An 11710-nucleotide genomic window follows, 5' to 3' on the forward strand; every position below is an offset into this window, starting at 1 on the left:
TCCCAAGCCAGCTCTTAACCATTGCACCACTAGGCCGGCCCTACATTTTTTAATTTTACTATATTTTCTACTGTAAAACTCCTGACACCTAAGGAGAAAAATTCTTCCATTACTAATGAAACTTATATACAAATTAAGACCTTTATGCTTAACTTGCGTCAAGAATTAAAGCATTGTTTAAATAAATAAGTTCTAAAACTGGTTATAAAATTTTGTGATGGTTGAAAACTTGTTTAGTTCATAGAGAAAAAATTGGCTAGGTGTTATTCTCTGAATACTCTTAGAGAATGTGTTAAAGGAAAAGACTCTCCTCAAATCTCTGAGTCCTGTGTCACCCAGTCTGAGCTCTGGAATGAAAACGATTCAGCAGTAAGCTTGCTAAGCTTTTTCCTTAAAGGTTTAGTACATTCAAAGACATTAGGAAAGCTGAGTATATGAGTATAGAGTTAGGAAAGCAACGTTAGTATTAACAAAATGATTTGGCAATTTTTCCTGAAATACTAACTTAAACAACACTTTTAAAAACTTTTTCTTCTAAGGATTTTTTTATTGCAAATCATCTTTTAGCTTTTGTAATGTAAAGCTGATTCTTTTTGCCTTTGTGTTGGGGTAGGCACTGAATGTGAAGTTTCATCTTTGTAACGTTATCTTACATTAATTAGCTATAAAGATTATTCATTTCAACAATGCCCATTTGGATTTAGTACCTGTATTTATTTTAGTAGATTTAAGTTAAATACAAAAATGAGCAACTAATGAAGTTGTATCAGATTACAGATTTTCAAATACATGTTGGGGATAGCTGTTTGCCTTAGAGTGGAAACCATAGCTTCAGAAGCACATTCTTTTGAACACTGACTAGAGTTACTGGCCCGTAGAACTTGGTGGTAGTGGCTACTGCTGACAGACATGCTAAAAGGGGACCACCCAAGGTTTTTGTTTCTTAAAGCCAAGGGTAGGGCATAGATTGGTGCCAGGACTCCTCTTACTTAGAGTGGAGAGTGACATTACAGGTCTATGGAAATTGCTTCAGGGGATGGTCCTGCTGAAATGATGAGTTGCGTTCCCCTCCACAAGCCTCTAGTAGAAAGGTGGTGATTGTTTTGGAGAAATTGAATCTACTGAACTCTAAATGGAGAAAAAAAATCAGACCTTGCAATTTACTTTATAAAGTAGTTATGATATTCCTGACTTGTTTAAGACATTTTTCTCAAGCAGTTAAGTGCAAGAGCCAATTGAGAATTTCTGGAGTGGTAGAAAAGTTTTGAGTTTCACACAAAAGCTTGTTAAACCTCCAAATGTAAGAATATACCAGGTATTTCATGCAGATTCATAGTGCTTTGCAAAAACCTAAAGGCTTGTAACAGTGAATTTTGGATCTTCTGATAATGTGGAAAGGAATAAATGACAACCATTTTTTGTGGCCTTGAGTCTTTCAAATAGCTGGCAAGGTAGGGACCAACCTAAGCCTTGGACTCTACAACGAAACGTACTCTTTAGCTTCTCTGTCTGGGTTATCAAAAGCCAGCAAGTTGAAAGTGTGTTTTGAAGGCAGGGAATATATTTTTCTGGATCTTCAGTAACTAATGGGAAAATGGAATCCTAAACATTCAGTATTTTAGGATTATGGTGATGAAGAAAAGTCTTACTAATCATTGATTTTAAAGCCCCTCCAGAAAATGAGTTATTTTCTCTTTCTTGACAAAAATCAAATTTGAGTTGTTGGGTGTGGGCATGTCACGGTTATCAGATCTTTTGTATCAAGCATTAAATTGATTTTAGGTGAGGATGTTTTAATCTAACCTCTTTTCCCCTTTCTGATATTTTTAAGGTAAAAGACTTGGTTGCCAGATTACATGGAAAATGGCAGGAAATAATCCAGAACTGTCGGCCTATTCAGGTATCATTTCATCAAGTTTTATTTATGCTTAATACTTTTGCTAAATGGTATTTCTTCATACTGTTTGAAAAAAGTATGGCACAGGACTTGCTCCTAGGTATCTTAAACTGAAAACTCCAGTATAGTAGCTTGTATATGTGTTTTTAGTTTTTGTTTGCTTTATGTTCATTCATTTATTTCCAGAGATGATTGAGCACATTTTAAAATGTTAAATTGCATCAATGGAGGTTTTTATCATGAGGAGTTTTTTTGTTTGTTTTTTTTGTTTTTTTTTTAGCTGAGCCATCCTGTCACCTGTTGGCAGCTCAGTGAAAGCTCAGCTCGGGTGGGACTCGAACCACTGTTGCTCAGAGTTTGCACTCTTGAGCGAACTCTTAACCAACTGAGCCACTCGTCCAGCCCATGAGGAGTATTTTTTTAACAGCTTAGTTGAGATAAAATTCACATATCATACATTTCACTCATTTAAAGTGTACAGTGGTTTTTAGTGTATGCACAGAGTTGTGCAGTCTTCACCACAATCTAACTTTAGAACATTTTTGTCACTCAAAAAAAATCCCATACGTGTTAGCAGTTACTCCCTGTTCCCAAAACACCTGCACTCCCATCCCAACTTCCCCAAGCCCTCAACAGCTAGACTTTCTGCCTGTATAGATTTGCCTGTTCTTTACGTTTTCATATAAATGAAATCATATACTGTGTGTCTTCTATGGCTGGCTTCTTTCATATAACATAATGTTAAATGAATCCATGTTGTGTTATAGCATGTATGTCCTTTCTACTGCTAAATAATACTACATTGTATAGATATATTACATTTTATTTTTCACCTATTAGATATCTGAGTTGTTGCTACTTCCTGGCTATTACAAATAATGGCTCTATGAACATTTGTGTACTGGTTTTTGTGTGAACATATGTGTTAAAATGAAAACATCTTAGGCATATACCTGAGAGTAGAATTGCTGGGTCATATGCTAATTGTATATTAAATATTTTGAGGAACTGCCAGGCTGTTTTCCAAAATGGCTGCAGTATTTTACATTCCTGCTAGAATGTATGAGGCTTCTAATTGCTCCACATTCTTACCAACACTTGTTGTTACCTATCTTTTTGACTAGTAGGGGGTTGGAAGTGGAATCTCACTATGGTTTTAATATGCATTTCCCTAATGACTAATGATGTTCCATTAATTTAATTTGCATTTCCCTAATGACTCATAAGCACTTTGCATGTGCTTATTGGCCATTCATATAGCTTCTTTGGAGAAATGTCTATTCAAATCCTATACCCATATTTTAATTGGGTTTTTATCTTTTTATTATAGAATTATAAGAATTCTCTGTATGTTCTAAATACAGGTCCCTTATTAGGTATATAATTTGCAAACATTTTCTCCTATTTTGTGTGTCGTCTTTTTATTGTCTTGATAATATCATTCGTAGAAAAAAAGTTTTTAATTGTGATTAAGTCCAGTTTTATCTTTTTTTTTCTTTTGTCACTTACACTTTTGGTGTTATAGCTAAGGAGACTTTGCTCAAGAGGAGCATTGTATAATTACCTACTATTAAGTCTGCCATCCTGTTTGTTTACAAACAAACTGATAAGGGATTGTCTAAAATGATGCTTCTCAAATTTTAATGTGCATGAGCATCAACTAGGAACTTGTTGAAAGGCAGATTTTTATTTGATAGGTCTGGACTGGGACCTGAGATACTCTGCATTTCTTCCAGGTTCTCAGAGTAATGCCAGTGCTGCTGGTCCAGGGACCATACTTTCAGTAGATAAGGCCTAGAAGTTGCTTATATTTTTATCAAAGTAATAGGGACACTGATGATTAATTAGGAAAAGCAACCTCACTATTTTATGACATTTTGGGTCTCTTGCTATTGTTGTCCTTCAAAAGATATGCACATCCTTTTAGAGAAGTCTGAGAAATCTTAAGCTGACATTTGTTTCTAACCTCAAAAGACTTCTTTTTTAGGCTGGCCATCTTTGCTGATGTGACATTAAAACAAAAGAATTTAAAGCCAAAACTTCATGTCAGTCAGCTTGTCATTTTACTTATTCTTCTTAAATATGACTCCCTACATGTGTGTGTTGGTAAGGATAAAACATCTTGTACTTATTTTATACTTTTTAATTGTTAGACCACAAAATGTGAAACTTGAATCTGATTACGATAAATTTTCAGAGAAACAGTCAATACAAAGATTTTATTACTTTCATTATCAAAGCCCATTGTCTGATGATTAGAAGTTTTATATAATTCATAATCTGCTTTTCCTTTATCCTTTTTTTTCCCCTTCCCTTTTCTAGGGGCAGCTTCATGACTTCTGGGTACCAGATTCTTAACAGGAGTTGCAGCAGCAAAAATATGAACCAAGAGAAATTCATTAAGAGCCTTTCCTAGAGGAGTAGAAAGGATTACTACAAAATCCAGTGGAATGCTAAGAAAATGTGCAGATGTGCCACTTAAATGTCTAGTATGAAGCTGGTACTGAAGAAATTGCCATTTCTGAAGCAGATATGAAACGCGATCTGTATAAGGCAGTTGGCCTTTTAAAAGAGCAGAATCCTATAACGGGGGAGGAAGTGGAAGCAGCCAATAAAGATGCATGCCTAACCTACCCCTATTAACTCCTCTGTTAAATTGTAAGCCAGGTATCTTTTTTTTTTTTTTTTTTGTATTTGTGGCACTTGGATAATCATAGAAAATATGTAAGAAAGGGTTTGGACCAACCTGAGGAGTTGGACATGGAACCAAGACCAAGTTCCAGTTGGGTTTAACTTTCCCTTTTGGTTATTTTAAGACTCGAAGGGAAAGTTTACAACTGAGTTGAGTAACAAAAAGGATAAATCTCATCTGTAACTCCTCTAAACCCCAGGGAGGTTTCAATCCATGCATTTTCCTTCACTAATCAAGATTATAAACCTGTTAGGTTTTTAAAATACATTTAAATAAACAATTGAGAAACAGAAGTTTGGCATATTATCAGATCCCCTTAAAAGGAAGAAGTTAAGTTATAAAATAGTGACTTTATTTATATGCCAAAACATTCATACACAGTTTGTTATTTCTTTCCAGTGCTTTTATTTTAAAATACTGGTTAATCTTAGAATCTTGGCTAAATCTTAGAATTCTGGCCCCTTGATAGCCATATTACAGAAGTTTGTATTTCAAAAGCTTAAAGATCTGGACACATTTCCAAAAACCTTATATTCATGAGTATATAACCTTGGCAGAGATCTGGATGGCGTTTATTCTTTAGGACACTGCACGCATGTGTGCTTGTATTTTAAAGTTGTTGCACTTGAAAACCACAGCTGCTTTAAATTCGTAAACACTGGAAAGCCACCCTTTGGTTTAAATGGTGGACGGTTAGTAGAAGTGCACATGCTGGTCTTAGCCCAAGGGCCCTCGCAAGCCTTTGGTAGTAATAGACTCTTACTAACTGAGAATTCTTTTGTTGACTGTTCTTTTTAGGGGGGTTTGTTTCTTAAAAGAGAATGCCAACTCTTTTTCTTTCAGTATTGACTTGGATGACATTGCTGTCCTGAGCACTCTAAAGGTCTCCAGTTGTGGAGGACAAGATGATTAGGGGAAGGAGATTGAACTTGATGTTTGTAGTTTGAGAGGGGGGAAATTAAATTTTGAAAAATAGCTTTCTACCTCTAAATTGAGGCTTAGGAGTAAAAACCATTTTATCTTAAATTTATCATTTAAAATAGCATCAGTAACTTTTGAGCCCATGTCAAGCATTGAGCAGTTAGAGATTTTATAGGAAAGGCTAAGTCCAGTTCCTAAGAACCCTGGCTAAATGAGGCTGCAAGAGTCAGACCAACAAAAGTTTTATTCTGTGTTGAGTTTACTGGTAAGAGTATTATTATCTTGATACTACCTCTCAAGGGTATTAGAAAATGCCACTTTTGGTTAATGAGATAGATACAAAGAGTTATATTTGACAGAAGCTTGAAACTCTGGCATCTATCTGCCCAACAATGGGGGCTTTTTCACTCTGTAATTTAATACTTTGTAGATACATTATTTGTGTGTAATTTTATAAGTGTTCATATTTTTCTCATTTTGCATTGTGTAAAGTGTACAAAATCTCAAAAGTATAAAATACTGCTTATATTGCTTGTAATTACAGTGTGTAAATATTTTCTAATTGTGTACATTGATGGGACAAGTGGGTTATTCAGGTTTTTTTTTTTAAGTGACCCTTTTGTATTGCAGTTTCAACAGATAACTGCCCATCAAATTCAAAACCACTTTGATACATTTTTATTTAGCAGTTCCAATAAGAAATATCTCTATTTTTCATTCTCTTTCTCCATTAAACTACTTAATCTGTCCCTTTGAAATGAATGGCCAAACATCAGTTTGGGCCCTTGTTATGACTGGTAGATGTCATGTCTGCAGTCTCAAGGTCATATTCCAGTCGGTATTTGCATTTGGGTTCTCATAAAAATTTTGTGATTCTCTTTTAGCACAAGTAGCTCATGGTTTTTCTCCCAAATCAAGTATTATCCTTTTCCTTCTTGAGTCCCCATACTTTGTCTCCCTCCTGCTGTTGTTGCCCACCCAGTGAATGGGATGGGGGTGGGGGGGGAAGAAAATGTTCATTGCACAGAATGTCAGGCCACTTTTGGGACTTGGCAAATAAAGCTTGCACTGAGTGGTGGTGTGTTTGGCAATGTTACTGTGCCAAAAATCACCTTGTCTAATTTTCTGGATATGTATGTCACACTTATTACCCTATGGCAAGCTGAAAATTAAGGTACTTGTGTTTATGCTTTTGTGTAACTGTTTGCCTTTTCTAAACTGCTTTTCTTGTTATCCGAAAATATTCTCTTAGTTACATCATATTAAGAGGCTCTCCATGCACAAAACGCATCTGTGTAGCAGTAAAGTAACAGCATTTGTACATTTTCTGTCTATCTCCTGATGGCAGTAGTGCCTTTGTCACCTTTTGGAAGGTTGGCATTTTGTTTTTGTTTTCAGATACAAGTAATAGCTTGCTTTTGACTTCACAAAAAACTCCCCAGATGTAAAAGATAGAAAATGGCATGTTGTCATCCAGGCTCAGTTGGAGCATTTGCATTTTTATTTCTGTCAAAACAAGTATAGTTGGTGGGGACTGGCCAGTAATAATGCGTGGAGTCTTAAAACCAAGAATAATTTTTAAATTTAAAAAAGTTAAAATTTAAGAGGTGACCCATTAACGCGTGATTGAGTTGGAGAATTAGGGAAGGACTGTCCTGATTTGTCTCTAAGGAGGCACGATTGGCACAGGTGGCTGGGCATGTAGAGTGTGATCTGTGGTGGTTATTTCTTATTAACGGTGTAGGTGCACCTCATTATCGGTGTGTTTGTTTTCCTTGGGCAGTCCTATCAGCCAGTTAATCCACCAGCTCTTAGGGAGTTTACAAGTAAATGCAGATTTCCTTTTTCCTTTTTTTTTTTAAATTTTATACTACATCTTGTTTAAAGTCCTCTGAATGTATGTGTGTTATTAAAATGGCTTTTTCTCAGTTTGAACATGTGCTTGGTAATATTTGTTTGGGAATGGGGGTGGTCAGGTATCTGGAATGTCCTGTTTCTTCCCCTGCCCTATCCCCTGGTTTTTAAACTGATTTCTGCCTTCCTCTTGCTTTGGATTCTCCAGTGTTTTAGCTTAATGTCTCCTGTTTCTGGACTACATAAAGCCATAGTTGTACACAGTTCACTTTATTATAACCCAATTAATAATTTGCTGTATCTTTTGCAGTCGGGAATTCAGTTCTCATCCAGCGACTCTTGAGTACCACTATTGCTAGGCATTCCTTAGGATTTAGCAAGGCTTAAGTGGTGAACCACACAGACAGAGCTCTCATGAATCTCCCTTCTGGCATCTAGGTGAAAATACTTTCTGTTATTGGACAAAGAGGACTGGAAAAGAAGACCCTTGGCCTGGCCCCTTGTTCTAGAGCCCAGAGCCAAGAAAGGAGAAGCCATACAATGCAGAGGCAGTGCTTAGGATCCCCTCCAACCTGCCAGGCAGATACAGCTCGGGATATGCCAGTCGGGGAGACAGGTTGACACTTCATAGGTGCAACTGAACTATTCTTATGAACTTGCAGAAGAGCCTAGGCAGAGCTGCCAGAGGCCTCGGGTTCCAGAACCAGGCCAGTATTTCTCACTTCTGACAGACGAGTTAGGAGGGAGACCGCCTGTGAGCGTTTTTCTTGGCACGAATGACGGCCCAGTCAACAGCAGAGACATTGTGTAAGAACTTACTGGGAGGCAGACAGCACAGCCTGTACAAATTAAGGGTCTTGACCTTGCCCTTCATCCTGACTTCAGATCCCAGATTCAGCGTACTGGCCATTTGATTTGGGCAAGTTACTTCTCTGAGCCTTAGTTTCTTCATCTATTAAAAGGAATAATACTGGTGTCTGAGTTGTGAGGACTAAATGAGCTAACAATGCATGAAAGTGCTAGCAACGTACCTGGCATATAGGAAGAATGAAATAAATGCTAGCTGTTATTTTTTAGCTCTAATTTGAGGCTCTTCGTAGATAACAAAGTTGATCTTAAGGCACTTAGGGTTCACTGACATCTGAGCAAACCATCTCTTAAAATTGTAGTATATGTGGTCTCTACTCCTGACAGAGCCCCAGAGGCTTCCCTGTCCAGCTGTGTGTCTGCTAGTAAAAAATGAAGTTTGTGACTTTTTAAAACCCAGCATGCTAAAGCTGAGGGGTGGTGGGTGGTCATTTTCCAGCATTTGTCGACATGTCCTGACACTCCGTTTTCCTTGCTAACCATTCCCCAGGCTGGAGTCAACAGAGGGCAAACCAGAAGGCCCAGCTTTGGGTCTGACTCCAAGACGACGGGCTGGGAGGAAAACTTAACAGGCAAAACAGGCTTCTGAGGAACAGGGAGACTACAGCATTGCTGCACCGGTGACAGTCCCTACTGAAGAAGCACCTCAGCTGTAATGTGGCCAAAATAAAGATTACACCACCTAAAGGGAGAATGCCAGGCAGCCAGAGGTGGAGATGGCAAAGCAGGAACGGAAATGCTGCCACAAAGAACACAAAACGGGACAAATTGACTAGGCCAGAGCTCTTTTGCCTCAGGGAACCTCTGCTCAAGTTTCAGGAGTTCATACCTAGTCCCTTCACCTAAGATTCCTGCTACAGTAGGTAACTGCTCTGCGCAAAGCCTGGAGCCAAACGCTGGTGTGTAGGTGGCTGAGGACAACCATCACTGCCCTCAGCAACTTGCCTACAACAGTTGGGGAGAATAGCCTGGCAAAAACAAAACCTACATTTGTGTTCTGCTTGCGAAGTACACCAAAAGGTTTTCAAATGAGATCCTCACAGCCACCTTGTGAAGCAGCCACAGTAGTAACTTCAAGGGCGAGCAGCAAGCTGCTCAATGAGTGACCTGCCTGTGTCCCAGGACACAAGTTCATGGCCAAGTTGGGTTAATGTCTTGGTTTGATTTCGAGTCCGTATTCCCTTCATATTTTATCAGCCTGATTTGCAAAGGAGTATTAATCAAAGGGGCTTCCTATAGAAAGTTCCATTAATTGCCATCACATCTGATCATTTCATTAGGTTCAGAGATTGAAGTGGGAGGACAGCAGAGAGAAATTGCTGTGGTCTGAATCTATATTATCAGAGGTACTAAAGTAACTGCCCAACTACATTTTATTAATTAATAGCAAGTTCCATGCTGGAACTCAGCATTGTGAAGTACATTTTGGTCCTTTGAAAATATGTGAGGTCTGAGTCTGCCATCAGAACACCTTAGAGGAGAAAGGCTTGCCTCATAGAGTACAGGTGAATGGGATGCTGAACTCACCACCAAATCCCTGGCCTACTGGCCGCCACCTGTTATTTAAAGCCGGCACTGTGAGTTCTGTGAGAACATGAGCTGTGTCCCTCAGCCCACTGGGCCCCCTGTCTGATACTGTGAGGCTAGCAGTCTTCCTGCCCTTCATCCACTATCACCCCCAACCCACTTTGCCACAAGGATTGCAGATTTATTATTCTTAGCCATGCCTTCCCAGTCTTCCCAGCTTGGACTTCCTTACTCAATCCATCAGCTCTTTCAGGATTTTCTTATGTGGTCTTTTCCAAACTACTTGCCGACTTTTCCCTTCTATGTCCCACTAGGAGCCCTCCCATCTCATCAAATCAAACTCACCTCTCTCATGCCTTTGCCCTTCTGTTTACTCACCCAACACAAACCTGCACGTTTCTGCCTTTGCTCTGATAATACCCCTCCAGGCTTACCCTGCTTCCCTCTCTCAGGCTTTTCTAGTCTACTGTCCTCTCTGTAAAGACAAGAATAATTTCAAGGAAAGAGCCTGTTTTCCCATCTATAAAATGAGGCTACTAATCCCAGAATTTGAATAAATGAAGTCGGGCACCCTTTGTAAATGTGTGTAATGTGCACTCCAATGTAAGCATTTCTCCCCAGCTACCTCCCCCACCACATACACACACACCCCACTTGCAGAGTGCTGAGGAAGGTGGGAGTGTGATGTGGGCCCTGCTGTCTAGCGGTCTGCAGTCACACACAGCAGCCCAAACTGTGAGATTGTATCTGATGAAGTGCCAAACTAAGCTTTGGGGAATTCAGTAAAGAAGGATGACATGTCTTTCCCAGGGTCCCTTCAGTTAAATAATGACAGAGCCACTCGAATCTTGTTCACCCTCTCAAGCCAGTGCTCATATGCCTGTTCCCCCACCCTCTGTCTCCAGAGTGCAGACTCCTAGGCACATGCAAGAGTCAGTTACCTATGTCCCTGTGGCCCTCATCATTTTAGTCCTGCTCTTGGGTCCATATCAACACTGTCATGGGTGAGAGAGGATCAGGCCAGGTCCATGGCTAGAGTTGGGGGTTTCAGTCAAACCCTAAAAAGGGTCTTTAATAAGCCGTGGGAGGGAGGCTTGGCCTGAGTTGAGGGCCAAAAGCTGCATGGGAGGACCATCCTAGTTGACGGATTGATTCTGAGGGGGTTTCCTACTTGCTGGTGAGTAAGGTGACTGAGCCTAGGAAGGGCAGGATATTTTATTGCCTAGGAGGAGTTCACAGAAAGATCTGGAGTAAGCATCATGTGCAAGATGAGCTGGAAGGGGGAAGCAGATGCCTGAGTGACCCAGTCTCTGAGGGAGTGCACCTCGGTTACATAAAAGATTTGTTTGAATAGACAGGTGCTTGAATAGACAGGTTATGAGTTATTTATCCAGAAAAAAACCAGCATTGTCTGTGTGCACTTCTGGTCAAGCTGTTACTTCACCCCTCTAGTCCTGACCGCCTGCACCCACCCATTCCTCAGACTAAAGGACCAGGCCCTTGAGCTGAGAATCAAGACCCTGTTCTGTGTTCAGAGCTGCGCCAAAGCTTGGTCTCCACCTAATGTGTTCCTCCGCACCTTAGGCAGACAGCAGAAGCGGGTGGCAGAAGCGCAAGAAGTGAGGACGGGCCCTCGGAGAATTTTAAGCCTCTAAAGGACAGTTTTGCACGTCCCTAGCAGTAGGAAACTCGGAGGAGTCTTAGGGCTAGAAAGGAGGGAAGGTGGGCAATAAGCCGTCGAGGAACTCCGGGTGGTAAGGCTAACACCAGGGGGCGATACCCGGACCGCGGCCCTTGGGGGCGGGGGACGCCAGATGCCTGGAGGCTGTGTGTGAGGGTTAGCCTTACACCGTCTCTATTGTATAGGGTGCGGGGCGCAAAACAAGAGAGCGGCGCCCTTCACGGCACCCCACCCTGCCGGGCCCGCCTCCCAGGCCCGCCTCCCAGGCCCC

At 40.3% G+C, this 11710-nt stretch overlaps 1 protein-coding gene across 5 annotated transcripts in view; it reads left to right on the top strand.

Annotated features, from left to right (window-relative positions):
* The window catches only part of SLF2 (SMC5/6 complex localization factor 2), a 43536-nt gene extending 36091 nt beyond the window's left edge, over positions 1-7445 (top strand). For 4 of the 5 annotated variants that reach the window (XM_019636335.1, XM_019636334.1, XM_019636336.1 and 1 more), the window contains 2 exons: positions 1832-1900; positions 4220-7445. In XM_019636335.1, coding sequence (XP_019491880.1) covers positions 1832-1900; positions 4220-4255 — 105 coding nt within the window. In that variant the 3' untranslated portion in view covers positions 4256-7445. Of the gene's footprint in view, positions 1-1831; positions 2145-4219 lie in introns of those variants that run through there. The other variant, XM_019636333.1, reaches the window with a different exon arrangement.
* Positions 7446-11710: the final 4265 nt, after the last annotated feature.

Source organism: Hipposideros armiger, unplaced genomic scaffold, assembly GCF_001890085.2.
Source record: "Hipposideros armiger isolate ML-2016 unplaced genomic scaffold, ASM189008v1 scaffold_28, whole genome shotgun sequence".
In the NCBI taxonomy this organism is placed as follows: domain Eukaryota; kingdom Metazoa; phylum Chordata; class Mammalia; order Chiroptera; family Hipposideridae; genus Hipposideros; species Hipposideros armiger.